The sequence below is a fragment of the Lutjanus erythropterus genome, chromosome 15 (assembly GCF_056507025.1).
Source record: "Lutjanus erythropterus isolate fLutEry1 chromosome 15, fLutEry1.hap2, whole genome shotgun sequence".
NCBI lineage: Eukaryota > Metazoa > Chordata > Actinopteri > Lutjaniformes > Lutjanidae > Lutjanus > Lutjanus erythropterus.
In genome coordinates, this window is record NC_139331.1 from 3061028 (window position 1) to 3077304 (window position 16277).

The 16277-nt window shown below is 39.7% G+C and overlaps 1 protein-coding gene across 1 annotated transcript in view; it reads left to right on the forward strand.

Annotated features, from left to right (window-relative positions):
- The window catches only part of nt5dc1 (5'-nucleotidase domain containing 1), a 105051-nt gene extending 88774 nt beyond the window's left edge, over positions 1-16277 (forward strand). The window contains exons 10-12 of the mRNA XM_084737124.1: positions 2019-2192; positions 6842-7010; positions 15744-16277. Of these exons, the coding sequence (XP_084593250.1) occupies positions 2019-2192; positions 6842-7010; positions 15744-15856 (456 nt within the window). The 3' untranslated portion in view covers positions 15857-16277. The remainder of the gene's footprint in view (positions 1-2018; positions 2193-6841; positions 7011-15743) is intronic.

Below are 16277 nucleotides of genomic sequence, written 5' to 3' on the forward strand. Positions count from 1 at the left end.
TTCGGGGTCTTGTGCTTCATAATGCACCACACATTTTCAATGGGGGACAGGTCTGGACTGCAGGCAGGTCAGTCTAGTACCTGAACTCTTTTACTATGAAGACACACCGTTGGAACACGTGCACAATGTGGCTTGACACTGTCTCACTGAAATAAGCAGGGACGTCTCTGAAAAAGACGTCTGGATGGCAGCATGTGTCGCTTCAAAACCTGTATGTACCTTTAAGCATTAATGAGGCCCTCACAGATGTGACAGTTACCCATGATGCCATGGGCACTAACACACTCCCATACCATCACAGCTGCTGTCTTTTGAAGTTAGTTAGTGCACAATCTGGATGGTCCTTTTCCTCTTTAGCCTGGAGGACACAACGTCCATGATTTGTGAAAACAGTCTGACATATTGACAAGAGTCCATCTCAGATGAACTCTGGTCCAGAGAAGTCTTCAGTGTTTCTGGATGTTGTTGATGTATGTCTTTCTCTTTGCATGGTAGAGTCTTAACTTGTAGATGCAGAGACAAACTGTGTTTACTGACAACAGTTTTCCAAAGTGTTCCTGAGCCCATGTAGTATCCTTTATACAATGATGTGGGTTTTTAATGCAGTGCTGAAAGGTCAAAGGTCACAGACATTCAATGTTGGTTTTCAGCCTTGCCCCTTACATGTAAAGAGTTCTCTGGATTCTATGAATCTTAATGATATTATGGATTGTAGAAGGTGAAAATTCCTGCAGTTTTGTGTTGGCAAACGTTGTTCTTAAATTGTTGGTCTATTTGCAGTTTTTCACAAAGTGGTGAACCTCACCAGATCCATGCTTGTGAGTGACTGAGCCTTGAGAATACTGATACTTAACCTGTTTACCTGTGGAATGTTCCTAACAGGTATTTTTGAGCATTCACAGTCTTTTGTTGCTTCTGTCAGAACTTTGCTGCAGACATCAAATTCAGAATTAGTTCATATTTACAAAAACACATAAAGTTAATCAGTTCAAACATTAAATATCTTTTTTTTTTTTACTGTATTCAAATGAATAGAGGTGGAACAGTTTTTGTAAATCATTGGGTTTGCACACAAATGGTCAGCAAAAATTGCAATTATAGAGCTTTTGTAGTTAAGCGATTATAGCTGAGTTATTACTGGGTTGATGAGAGTGTTGACAGTGAACTAAACAGTAAAGTTGTGTGCTTATTCTTCAGGTCAACAGCTCATTGCATGGGTGAAACAGTCTCAGTAAAAGTAAAAAAAAGTAAAACTGCAAGTCTCCTTCAATAACACTCCAAGGCACACTGTATGCTCTGCATAGAATTAAAGTACCTTTATTTTACCTGGCAAAAAGAGTTTAAAATGACCAATGTGTATATAAAATCTTGGAGTCTTGGAGAAGACTTGCATTTTAGATTTTTTACTGAGACTGTTTGACCCATGCAATGAGCCCCTCAACTGAAGGAAAAGCACAAAATACCTGAAGGATCCAATGGGCAGCTGTATTGTGACCAACAGAAAGACGCAGCAGCACTTCCACTGTCGTCTTCAGTAAATTTGTGGGCCTTTCACTTTTTAGCCTCTTCTTACTGTAAAGCCTTTTTCTGTGTTCAGTGTCAGCATGTTTCTGCGTCTTGTCATATTAATCCAAAGCATCTCCACTCCTCACTCCTTTTCCTCTCACATTTGAAGGAAATAGAAATAAATGCTTGTTGAAGTGGGATTTAAAGCTTTGAGCGGTATGCACCTGCACTCCAGTTTAGGAATGTGTCTGAGTAAATCCTGCCTCGGCTTGCTTGTCTTTCCAGACATGCAGGACAAAAGAGATGCAATGGTCAGGGAGATTGTGATGAGTTCTGCAGACTCGTTGTGTCTGGTCGAGTTCACCCTGGGGGGCCATAAGACAAATGCCATCTGACTTTGACTGCTGCAGGGAGAAGAATTGAGTTTAAGTGCAGGTTTACCGCAGCACTTAAACTATTGTAAGCAAGCTGTCCTCCCTGTCACCCTCTTTTCTGTTCCCTTTACCCTGCAGGTTGTGTACTTTGGAGATAGCATGAGGTCGGACATGTTCCCCGCTAGCAGCTTCGGGAAGTGGGAGACGGTGATGATCGTGGAGGAAATGGAGGGAGAGGGCGTCCCGAAGAGCAATGCCGCAATGTCCAACGAGGCCCAAGTGGAGCCGCTGGAGAAAAAGGGAAAGTTTGAGGTAAGTTCGCTGGAGCAGCTGTTTCCGTTTAGCAGCCGCTCCCCTGCCTCGACCCAACCGCCACCCTTCAGTCCCCAACCCCAACCCCCAACTCTGTGAGACTCTTCCTCTGGCTTAATGCCACCATACTGTATGAACGACTGGAAAGTTCTTTTGCATCCCCTTTTTTTAGTCTACTATCATATCTGTGGGATTATTATTATCATACCCTAAAACTTAAACAGCTACAGAACCAACCTCAACAGATAGGTTGGAAATCTCATCCACAGCTCAGACAAAAATATGTACCATCAGATGGTGGTGCTCTAAAAACTACATTTATGTTTTGCCACACTGTAAAACTGTAAGTATGAGAAACAAAATTCTTTTTTTTCAAGGATCCAGTGGGTCCAAAGCAGGAGTCAGCAACCTCTACAATCAAAAGAGACAGTTTTGGTCGGAAAAAGGAAAAAAAAAAATCTCTTTGGAGCAGCAACTATTAAAGTCTCCATCATCTTCAAAGACTTTTCTTCTTTTGGATGTGGCGTCCATAGCTACTCAAGGGAGACATGACTGGCCACTGCCAAAATTCAGAGGAAAAGTCGCTGAACCACAGACAGTCTGTGACACACATTTTAGTTGATGATTGGAGAATGTAAAAATCACTTTAGGCCTACAACAATGACAAAGTATTAAGTAATAATAAATAATGAAAGATTTGGAGTAGTCTTTTAAAGGGCGCATCCATTATTTTATTATTATTTTTCATGTTTCGGGTGTTTTTGTATCATTCTGTAGCTTCCCAGTGGTATCAACAATCAAATTTTGGTTGAAGTATGGATGTTTTAGCATTTCATGATTTCTGCACACCTCAAGGTTGAAGGTGTAGGAGGTGATTCTGGAGAGAGATAGTTGATTGTCAGGTTTCAGTCTCAGATTCATCGCCTTCATCTTTTTCTAGAATTGCTTACAGCACCTCTAAGGGAGGGGAGGGGAGCTGAGGGAGATGACATCAGCACTGTAACCTACATCACTGCTTTCTGCCAGCGGCGGTGTGGGAGTTTCCATTTAAAAAAAACTGGCAAAGAACACAGCTGTAGTCGCCCTTTAAGGAAATGCTGCGAATGAGGACATAATATCAGTCCACACAGAGCAGATGAGGGTTTTAAACGGCAGGATGTTGTGATCCTCATGGTCAAAAAGTGATGAGTCAGCACATCTCTTGGCAGGAAAACATTAGGACCAGGACCAGATCTTTTTTTTTTTTTCTCCCAGAATACAGAGAACTGCCCAAGGCTGTTGCACTTTGTCTTTAAATTCCAGTTAATTACAACTTTGTCTTTTTTTTTTTTTTTTTTGTCATAGTTTCAGTTACGATAACATTGTTCTCATCAAAATAGTTGCAGGAATCTGGGAACGCAGCCATGGGCGGATTAACTTTCTGTAGATAGTAAATTAGTGGCGTAGTTCTGGATTCTTGATTGGGAATGCACCCCAATTCTGAACTTTTATCTGTGCCATTTTGACTTTCTCATTTCCTGGGGGAATTTGGCCAGATAACTGTCACACTAATCTGTTATTCCTGGAGCAGATCATGTTAAAGAAACAAACAAGATAACAGACAGTTACAGACAGCTCCTCTCATCAACCAGCAGTCATTCTTGGGGATTTATACTAATTAGGGTGTGTTTTTTCATTCCTGTAATAATGTACGTTAACTGCTATATATCCATATCATGTTTTGTGAAACTAAAGGCCCGCACTCATGATCAGCAGTAAAATGGCTTTGTGCTGGCTGCGTTCAAAGTATTTGAACTTTGACCTCATTTGCTGTTGACCTTTCAAAGCGCACAATTGTTTAAAATGTTCCTGAATAATAGACACTGGTTTAGTAGGAGAAAAATCATCTTTTTAATGGTGAGACTGAGCTTGTTTTGGAGCAAAAGTTAGATGAAGTAAAAGAGAAAAGGCTTTTGGGATGAGAATTAACCAACCCTGACTTTGGCAAATGTAACACGTCTCATGTAACGTTGGCTGGAGTTGCTGAAGTCTAAACTTCCCCAAATCCAACAAAAAGCAGGACAGAGATACTTAAAAAAAAGACACTACTCTCCAAACTCTCTGTATACTGAGCAGCTCTGTAAGTATGATCCAGCACACCACTTCAACACGAGGAGAGGACTGACCTGCCACGTCCACTTACTGCTGTTTAACTACAGACCTGATTCCATAAAAGTGTCAAGTGAATTTAAAGCAAACTTTTGAAATGTCACAAAAAAGGAAGACAAATGCGAATTAGGCACGTTTCCATCAGCTGGTGACAACAGGAGCAAATAAATTAAGCTAAACAAAGTATATTTCCATCAGACACTGGTGGAGGCGACATTAATAAACAGAGTAGAAGAAGTACAGGTTGCAAACTGGAAACAAAACATTTTTTTTGCCAATAAACATAGAAGAAGAAGAATCAGTCGCCATGTAGAGAAAAAATTAAGAGAGGTCATCAGGATTTTTTTCAATACTAATTTAATACATTTAATAAATTATAATAATGGACACTGACAGCACAAACAGTTTCAGAAACAGCTGATCAGTTACATCAGAACTTACTTAAAAATCTTTCTATCTCCAATGAAAAAGCAGGAACTAATTAAAAACCACTTAAAGTGGGTGCAAAAACTTTTTTTTTTAAATTGAATTTTGTTTCCATCAATCTTTTCTAAAAATACATTGATGAAAACACCGCTTATGACAGCGGTTCCTAAATTTTTTTCTGACATGCCACCCTTTCAGAAGCTGCAAAAAGTTTGCACCACTCCACCACACGATTTTTTTTTATCAATTATTAACAATAATTGTGGATGGAACTGATAAAAAAGGATTCAAAAGTTGAGTTTCAATGAAAAAAAGGTTAGCACAACAGAATTACCAAACACTTGTTTATTTCCCCTAGATAGATCAACTTTGTTTCATTCTTTATGTTTCTCCTGGTCCCCCCTCCCCCCTTCAGAGGCTCCACACCCCCCACAGGGACCCTCCCCGCAGCTTGGGAACCCCCGGCTTATGATTTGATAGTCACTGTTTGGAGGAGAGGTTTAGCAAATGATCAATAACCTCAAATAACCTGATGAGTGCAGTGTTGGAGCTGTAATAAAGTGGAGTCATCCTGAAAGTAATTTTGTTTCATTCTGTAAACAGACAGCACTTTGCTGCATGTCAGGAATAGTTTGTTTTTAAGGAAGCACAAAGGAACATTTTTACCCCCAGAGTGACAGCTGGTGTAGCATTAACAAAGTGGATTTTGAAAAAAATTAGCAAGGAGCAATATGTAGAAACTGCACATGCAAAAAGGAATACTGCTGTCTAAGCACTGAGTTAGAGCCACAGACGATTTACTAAATAGGTTGAAATCCTGTTGGTTGAAGCAAATTGTTTCCCCTCCACTGTAAGATGATCAGCTGTTTGTAACTGTCATTTGTCTGCCAATGTAAAGTTCAGCCTGTTATCATGAAAACAAAAGCCCTCTGCTCTGAAATAACACACTCTGGAGTTTGAATAAGAGGCTGCCTGTCTCACTGCTGCCAAACACCATTAATATTTTGCTCAATTTAACAAATATAAACATCTACACCTTCTACAAGATTATTGATGATTTCTTACGACTCATAACTACTCAAAACGTCACTGCAGTCCACACGTTTCCTTAATCTCTGATGACATATCATGGTCATATTATGATTTATTGCAATAAATATAATGCAGATTTGTCCTTTAATGAAGCCATTTTGTTCCACGACATTAAAGAAGATAAAAGTGTGCCTATATCAGCTCCTGATAATCTGGCAGATCAGCTCTTTTAGACTGAGCCGGATGAAAACAACATTACTGACACAGATAAAGTCTTGATGTTGGTGAGAAAGATGACTTCCTCTTCCTGTGGCTCACCCCCTTTTTCATTTATCAGAATCTAATGGTGCGTGGCAGCAACACTGCAGTGGTCTGATTCCCATGCATGCACTCATTACTGCAGAGGAGGTAGTGTAGATTATGTCGGCAGAATAATAGGACATATAGTATTTAGCTACAGGACCGTTGAGTATCTTTGGGATGAGTTTGATCCCTGTCATCTGTGTTGAATTAGACCAGAGGTTTGTGCTTCAGCACGCTGAAGTCTATTAATTCCTCATCCTCAGAAATACCCCAGGCCACCCCACTTTGTTCTGTTTTTGGTTCCTTTTCGTTATTTATATTTAGAAATATTTTGCACAAATCTCCATGACAACTTAATGATTACAGATTTTTTGTTAAATCCTCTCTCAGAACTCTTTCTGGTGACATATTGCGCAATTTATCATTTGGTTTATCACTTGGTTAGCACACATCCTGTTGTCACAAAGATTTCTGCTCATCATATCTTCCGGCCTATTAAAATATCGATGTTCTATGAGTGATTGTGAGTAACCGAGCTTGGGGTTTCTCGGAAATAATGATTCATGCAGTAGTCAAAATAACCCTCATAGCTTCTTGGGTTGTGGCCAGTTTGAAGTCTCGCTGTACTCCCCACGCTCTGGGTAGAATTCCCTTCTCCTTTTATCAGGTCTGCACACGTCTGGAAATGAATCTTGACACACAGTTACATAGTTTGGTTTGTGTGTCGACTGTCTCGACAGGAGCAGGGCATGAAGGCACCCTCCGCCGTGTCCAATCAGTGGGGCTCCTACTTTGTGGACGTACACAAAAGCGGAGGAGGGGATGAGGAGAGCCAGAAGCTGACCTGGTGCTGCCACTGCATCCATAAATACAGCACTATGGCCATCCCCAGTGTGGAGCACATAGCAGGTATGTGGAGGGAGGCGATACACCGTACCATTTTTTTCTTGAGCAGCTGTCAGTGGAAATCAGCGCTCTCAGAGGCCTTTCACAACCACTTTGATCCAGACTTTCAGATCCAGAAATACATGTGTCAGACCTCCCCTGACCACTGTCCAGACCAAACAGCCCAACCTTGGTCCAAACCGAAAGGGGTGATGTCACACCGATCAATCTGAACCATTAAGTACAAATACTTAGAGTATAGTTTTCAGGTATCTGTACTTAACTTGAGTATTTATGTTTCTGACAATTTTTACTTTTACTCCTGACATTTGAACACAAACATCTGTACTTCCTTTTCCTTACATTTTCAAAACAGGCTTGTTACTTTAATGCGGAGAATTATTGATTACTTTTATTTTGCATCGTTGCGCACCGCCTTCCAACATCAATACTGATTAATACCTAAATAGATGGAACAATAACACACAGAAAAGATGATTCATTGGTGTATCATTCAGTGCATATCACGCACAAAAGACATAATGAGACAAAAACAACGTAAGAAGACAAGAAAGATGTAACAAGAAGAAAATAATTTAAAAGAAAAAATGTAACAAGACAAACATGATGGAACAAAACAAGAAATGACACAAGCAGATGAAAAATATGTGACAAAAAAATTATGTAAAAGATTTAACAAGACCAAAAATGATGTCATTTGATGAAAAAGACGAAACTAGACCAAAAAAAAAAAGACGTATCAAGATGAAAAAATGACAGAAAAGACTTAACAAGATGAACCAAGATTAACCATCTTGTTAAAAAAGTTATCTTGCTCTGGGGTTCAGTCATCTTTGCACAGAGACAATCAGTAGAAATATCCTTCAGATGACAACTTTTTACTTTTATATTTTGAGTATATTTCAGAGCCTGTACTTTTTCACTTGTTGAATCAGTACTTCTATTTTTAACTAGAGCCTTTTTTTAAAACAAGTATCCGTACTTTTACTTGAATAAAGAATGTGTACTTCAGTTTGGGACTTTCGGCGCAGTTACAGGAAGTTCTGGTAGGTTATTATTAAACCAACAGAACAAAACAGAACAAGCTGCAGTCACACATGAGGAGAGAAAGAGACCAAATTTGAACTGACATTTGGTCAGACGACTTCATAAAGAGTCTGTTGGAGAAAACTAACAAAGATTCTGACCATTTTCTGTAACCAGTAGTTGAAAATGTTAACACTCAATAATTGATTATCATTGAATAATGAATAAGATCCAAAATATGTCTTTTTCTCATTTTAAAGCTACTACAAAGAGTTTTTAACAGGATATGAAACAGTCTCAGTGATACGCCTTTATGACCAACATCAGTTAACAAGACCATCTGTAACAAGATAAAGTCACAGAGAGTGGTACCTTAACCAGTTAAAAAGAAGCAGGAGGAGATTTTGGGGTATTTTTGGGTTATTATGATGGAAACTGGTTTTTGTCCAAAGGGGCCTCCAAAATCAACACAATATTAAAGTTCCTTGTAGTAGCTATAATTTAAACATTTTTATTGGCATATCAGTTATTTGAAAGATTAATCCAGGAAGCTCAAACTATTTAAATTAACAAAGTAATAAAACAGTAAGGCTCTCACTTGGCTGCTCTTATCTACCTGTACTTATGCAACAAATGGCTCCAGCAAACAAAATAATGTGGGATAATGGGGAGCAATTGCTGCAATTTCTAGAATAACAAGGCTGATGAAAGCAAAAAATCAGGAGTACCTGTTAGCTTGTGTATGAACACACAATACATTTCTAATGGGTTCACATCAAATGTAGACAATGTGACAAAAAAAATGAACCTTGGTTTGGACTTTAGCATTTGAAAAGGATCTAAAATTGTACCAGAAAAGGCAGAGAGTATGCACGTTGACCTCCTGTGAAGTTTTAATACAAAACATCTATACAGGAATGGTTGAGTTTCATTATATTGACAGTAACTCAAAGGACCAGTAGGATTTAGTAGCATTTGTAGATTGCAAATACCTCTCCTCACTCTCCCCTTCCAAGAGAGTAGAAGAAACACCAGTGGCCACAAAAACGCAAAAGGTCCCATCTAGAGTCAGTGTTTGGTTGGAAGAGGATCATGCTGTAGACATTAACGTGTCATGCTAAGGTTACGAAAACCCCGAAATCTTACATCCTGGACCTTCAAGATTGAATTGAAGGTCATATTGTACAAAATACACTTTTTCATAGTTTTTCAACAGAAATATGCCTCCCATGGGTTCTCTCAAGACCCCCAAAATATGAGAACCTGCCATCCTCTCTCTGTTTTACTCGCTCCCCCTTTCAGAAAATGTCAGAGCCAGTCAGATTTGCTTCCCCTGATGATGTCATCAAGGGCTTAGCATAACCTCTAGACAGGTGAGCGTCCCGCCCACTGAATACTTAGTGAATCACAGTGGGCAGAGCCTGCTGTCCTGAGCAAGGAGCTGACCAATCAGAGCAGACTGGGCTTTTTAGGAGCCCCACAGGAGCTAAAACAAAGAGTTTCAGACAGAAGGCTGCAAAAATGGCTAGTTTAAGAAAAATGATGTGTTTTAAGAACATTAAAGCCTGTAGACCTATTCTATTATATAAAAATTTGAATTTATCAAGACTAACAGGTAAGCATGCATTAAGAGCGGAAATGGAGTGAGGAGGAGAGTGAAGCAGAGAAGATGACAACTTCTTGCTGATATACTAAAGCAGGGAACAAGACAAGACAAATGGCTGGACAGGAATAGAGCTCTCACAGAAGCCTGTGGTTTTCTGTGCTGTACAGTAAATAAAGGAGAAATTCCACTGACATCGACTTTCCCCAGCTTATAAACATGGTGACAAAAACAAAACTCATGTTCTCTTCAAACAAGCAATGCAAATGTGTTTGCCATTGTATTCCTGTAAATGCACACACATGGTCCACAGAGCCCAAATGAGAATCAGAATCATTATGTTAAAAACAGGAAAAAACAATCCGGTGTTAAACTTTCAGTGGTTAAAGATCTCTGTTCCCACATCAAACAATCTCTCCATCGTTTCAACACAGAAACATTCACAAGAATGAAATCAGACGCTGAACCAGATGCAGATGTGGAGCCAAAGTTAGAATGAACTCCAACAACCACTGCTGCACAGCACTTCCACTGAGAATGGTATTATTGTCTGCGATATAACAATGAGCTTAGGGCTGGTTTGACACTTTTCACACTGGGATTATTGGTTTGAGTGTGAACTTGGGTGAGATTGTCCACTGTTGGTCTGCTCTCACCTTTGTGTGCTGTTGTTGCCATTCATTTGCTTAGTGCTTCTCTCAGAGTGCAGGTTGCTACAGTGGATTGCCAGGAAATTTTGACATCTTGGATTTCTTGGTAACAGTGGCAAGAATGCCCTGATTGATTTTAACATGACATGTGTGCATGATGTTCTTGCAGGGGTACAGATTGCGCTGACTGCACGCAAACCACACCACAGTTTCACAAAGTTTAAGGGTTCAGTGTGCTTCAAAAGAACTAGGTTTAAAGCAAAAGTGTTCTGAAAAGCCACATTCACAGGTTGGCAGTAAAGCCGGCCCTCAGAGCCTCATCCTAGCTGCATCCCACTGCCCCTGATGTCTCTCCAACTCTTTTTTTTTTGTAGTCCCGACACAATGAACTGTGTGCATATTTTTCTCAAAGCAGGAAGGAGTCAGTCTGTATGAACGATATGTATGTTTGTCCTTCAATTTTCTTGACCAACCCTTCATCTGATTGACAGCACACTTGCAGTGCAGATGAAAGAAGTGCAGTGTCGAGCACGAGCTCTTAAGATCTATTCGACATATTTGCCAACAATATGTTGGTTTGCATAGCCAGACTTATCTCCACAGAGCTTGAGAAAGTTCTCACTCCACACATTATCATTCACAGGCTTGAAACGCACTCCGGCTTGTTGGTATTTCTTTAAATGAATAACAGTCGTCCTTGACAGCACAAAGCCCAGAATACAGCAACATTGCCCCTGCAAAATAGTGTTTAGGGTGAACATTGCATGCAGGGAAGCGAGTCCTGACATTAGCTACATCCCCACACAGGAAAAGGTAACAGTTGCTTGCTTGTTTATGTTCTCAACATTTAACAACAAGGTTAGAGTTAGGGTAATTTGCCATTTTTAGCATGTAGTGTGTGAACTCGGAAGTTGTCGTTGTCGTTGGGGAATTTGAAAACGGTAACGCGCAGATAGCGGAAGGAGAGGAGATTATTATGACTGAATGTCTGCAATTGGTTGCCCATGGCAGACTTATTCTAACAGCCACCATCCAATGAGTCAGACTAGTAGTCTGTTATTACCACCAGAGTAGTGTAGTGTATTGTATTGTATACCATTATGTTAAAAAATCTTTCTGAAAAAACAATTCCACACCATAACTATAATAAAGCTGCAGTCTGGACACCACCATCCACTTGGAGTTGAAACAGTTTAAGAACAGTATACTTTTTAGTTATATATCTTGGTGTAGATGGCCTATGACACTGCCAAACTCAGACATTTCAAGCATCAGCGATGTAAATTTCAGAATAGATGCTTTTGTTAGCGGAAATAGCCTGGTCCAATTAGCTAGCTGTTAGCAATGACAGCAGCCTGTTGATTATCACACATTTGCTATTAAGTTGAAAGCTCTTTTTGCTTGAAATGTCCTTCCTATCCAAACAGGCACATTTGAACGGGCACTAGTTGTTTAAAAAATGAAATAAGAGACCTTGAGAGAGAACTTTAAATCCTGTGCACTGAAGCGAGTTGGCTCCATGTCCTCAGCTTTTGGAAGTTGCAAAAATGCTTTAAAGATCCGACAAGCAGTTCATTTTAAGTAAACTGAGGCCTTTATTCAAGGGATATAGTTTCTTGGTCTGCACCTGTAACCAGCTAACCAAGCTAACCAAATATTGTTTTGGCTGAACTGCTTAAAGATTTGGACTGACATGCCAGTTTGAAAACAATGAGTTGAGCTCTTTTTAGCCTCCTGTTTCACCACCTTTAATCATTGCCTTATTGAAAAAACACTTTAGGCCATTTCTTCATTTTTGGAAGGTTTGGTTTGGCAGACCGGCAAAGTAAACTTTGGCAGCTGTGCCTGACAGCTTGCCATTTAAAAAATGAAAGTACCAGCAAGCCAAATCAATATCAAGGAGTCATGTTGTGTAACGTCAGCTAAGTGCAAACAGAATGTCACTGTTCATCATTCAAATCATTTTTCAACCGCAAACTTAAAGTGGCTGTAACTTTGTACAACAATTGTGGGATTGTCAGGATGATGACCTGGTTCCATGCCTTGCTTCAAGCCCCAATAGTAAAAAAAAAATGTTCCATTGCTCTGAAAATAGCTAGAACCTGTGTGATTTCATTGGAAAAGCAAAGACAGCAAAAATACTGCCAATAAGATAGCTCCCATTGAATTTTAGAAGAAGAATGTCCTTTGTTAGTCTACCCTGGGGGAAATCAAATTATTTCCACTCCATTGTTTATTATTTTACACGCTCATAGGCTTGTATACTAACATGCAGTTTTGTGGGAGAGGTGGTAGAGTGATGGATGCTGCCCAGAAACAGGCGTCCCGAGCAGTTGGGGGTTTGGTGCCTTGACATTGACAGTGCCCAGGAGGTGGCTACTTTTTGGTCTAAGCTGGACTTGAACTGGCCACTGACTCGGGTAAAATCGATTGAAATGTTGCTTGGTGTAGGACCAGACAGACAGCCTAATAAACCGATTCAGTACCAAGGACAGGGTTGACAGTCACCGAACTACAAGGGGAGTGGCCAGTTGTTTTTGGTATAACGGTCTGTCAGACAAATGGGCTTTTGATCCAATGGGACATTTTTCAGACTGTTGAGGTTTTCAAAACAATGGACCAAACAATAGGCAGCCTCTGAAGAACCAGTGAGACGCAGCGTTTGTTCGGTGCGCTTCGAAAGATGTGTTAGTTCTCCAGAAAAGCAGCAGTTCATCACATTTGCCTCCTGGATTTGTGCATCCCAAATACTACTATTCTAGAATCTAACTAGTGCGAACGAAAAGCAGGTCATTACTAAGAAGACGCAATTTAAATATGGTTATAACAGCACATACTTTATGACAGTCGTCCCTTAAAGGCATTCATGGTTTTGGCCTCTGTCATACAAGTAAAGTGATGGAAGTAGTTATGTAAAAAGTAAAAGAGAGCTTGAAGGAAAAGTTCAAAGTCTGCATACTTTCTTATCTCCACATACTTGGCCGACGACTGGTTGAAGAATGAAGGGTGTGTGAAAGTTGGATGGTTTGAAAAGTTAAGAAAAATATGTGCAGTTCCAGCATCAGAGAGGCGTGAGGGCAGGGTCTGTCAAATGCTGTTCAATGATCCTGAATGTTTATCATTTGAAGCATACTGACCTTTGATTCACCACCAGCCTCTCTGCAGTGCAACCAAGACACGTGTCTGAAGAAGAAGGCACATGGCTGGAAAGCAACAATTGCAACTAAAAAAAATCCTGGGGTCTCATTACAGAAACGTCCAAAATCAGAAATCCTCTCTTATCTCAGTTGAGGATGACATTAAGGATGTTTGGTGCTGAAACCTGTTTCCTGCCTACATTTAGGAAAACATCCAATCTTATCTCAGGACAGGAATTTAACTATTACAGAAGCGTCTTCACTGAAGAATTTCCTAAGTAAGGAATCCTAAATTAGGATGGCATGGAGCCAGTCCTAAATTCAAAATAACTGTCAGAAATAGCAGCACCACTGTTGACAGGTCTGTATGGAAATAACAGTGAAGATGGGGAACACAAACACAAAATATTATGATTGTAAGGCTCCTCAAACCACATGATGTGGTTAAAATTTAACAGATCACATATTAATGGGTATTGGAGCTGCAACAATTAATTGATTATTAAATAAATCGCCAACTATTTTGATAATCCATTAATCGGTTTGAGTAATTTTTTAAGAAAAAAGTCAGGGTTTTTTTTTCAGCTTCTTAAATGTTAATATTTTTTGGTTGTTTTACTCCTCCATGACATTAGATTGAATATCTTTGGGTTGTGAGTAAAACAAGACTTTTTAGGACAGCATCTTAGCCTTTGGAAGACACTGACACTGAGACACTGATTCAACATTTTCTGACATCTTAAAACAAACAATTATTTAAGATAATAATCAACTGACTATGACTATGCCATAATTGTTAGTTTCAGCCCTAATGAGTATAAATCGACAGCCAAGATGATTCATTTTGAATTTGATCAACATGCTGTGTCCATTTAAATCCTTATCATGGGTCGATAACTGGCAAGAAAACTTCCAAAATTTCCCAAGAAAGGTGGTGTTTCCTCTCCTCCAAGACACAATTCATTTCTGTATATCAGATAACATGCGGAGCACACTAAAGATAACCTCTCTTACATTTCAGATCATCATTTAGCTCGTTTCATTATAGTAGATTGATTAAATTTTACTTGATGTCTTAATGACCGATCAATCAGACCTGGGTGATATATTCATATTGCTCAGTATTGATAATTACAGTAAGAAAACACTCAGAGAGCAGTTAAAACTGAGCAGAATTTATTAATTGATAATGTTAAACAATGTCCGAATAAAGTATTAAGAGCCATTTGAAGCCATTAATCATAGTCTACAATCACCAAATCGTACTTGAAATGCTGGTGGAATGTGACGACATCATTACCCAGAGCTAACGTTAGCTGCCAGCCTGCTAACCAGTGTGGCTAACGTTAGCAGTACTAGCAGCAGCTGCTCTGCTTGCAGGTTACTGTCCGTGTCTGTGCTGAATGTGGTCACATGTTGGTCCAGTCAAGTGGCTATATATCAGTTTATTGTGACACAGTCTACACCCAACCTTAATTTCACCTTCTAGTTTAAAACACTGACAAACCGCGCTGGTTTTACGAACGTCATCTGCCCGACTTTGCTGAAAAAAAAAAAAAAACATCCAGGATTGTGTGGCTGCTGTCTGATGGGGCCACACCCCCGACTAGTGGCGGTCAGCTGCATCTTAGAGTAACACCTTAGAGGTAACAGTTACATTGTACATGAATAAAATATTAAATAGTTTAACTGACTAGTATTTCTGGTGCCGACTAGCGAGGGTGGTGACATTTAATCATGTAGCCAACTAATAGCGCACATCCTTAATCACGATATGATATAATATTGATATATTGCTCAGCCCTACGATTAATTGATCATCAGTTAATCGTTATCATTCCTACTAGTAACATAATCCAGAATTACTTGTTGTTTGTCAGCCTAAGAGGGTGAATATGTCCGTCATGCTATAATACAAAACTGAACTGAACAAACAACTGATTTCATCTCTGAGTGAACCAGACTGCTTCAATTATATGTTAAAATTATAAATATTTTTAGGGAGTGGGTGCCCCTGGGCCCCTAGAAAGGGTTCTGCTTCACTTTTTCATCCTGCTTGAGTTCACATGTCGTTAATTTATGACTGTTTTAGGCCAGAGTTGTCTCTTTGGAGACAGAAGATCAAACACAAATGAGTCCAACATTCTCTGGTCTGAGTGATGACTACCTGCTGTTTAGAACAAAGCGTGCTTTTCCAGCGAACATGAATTATTACTCTTGAGCATTTGCTGTTGCTTTTGAGCAGTAGTGGTGCATTAAACACACACATGGAACTGGAAGGCTTGCTGTTGATTTTCCTGTTTGGTTTGACTCTTCTCAGATCTGCCTCTGGATTACAAGTTCCCCAGGTTTTCTCCCGACAAGCCCTGCACCACCGGCTACTACCCCCGGCCCCCGGATTCTTTGCTGAAGAGGTGCGAGAGTTTGTCATAAGAAAAAAAAAAAAAAAAAAAAAAAGAAGGGAAAAAGTTGAGAAAAAAAAAGTCCTCCCTTACCCCTCTGCCTCAGGAGAGGAATGTGCCTCCATTTTTGCCTGTAGTTTCCCACCTGACCCCGCCGCCATCTGTGGAGCACAGGAAGCATACACTCCTCACCCATTCAGAGAAACCATGTGAATGTAAGCCACAGTATCTCTCTGTAATAACGCCTACATTTGAACGTTGTTTCGTGGTTTAGTGTACTGTACACGTGGAAATACGACATAATAAGTGCGTGTGTGTGTGTCTGCATACAGTAATAATAGGAAATGTAGTGTTTTTATTGTTTAACGTGTGAGGCCCCTTATTATTTTCCACAGTAAATCCAGTTTCTTCTAACTTTTCCGAAATAAAGTGAACATTTTACCGTCTCTTTA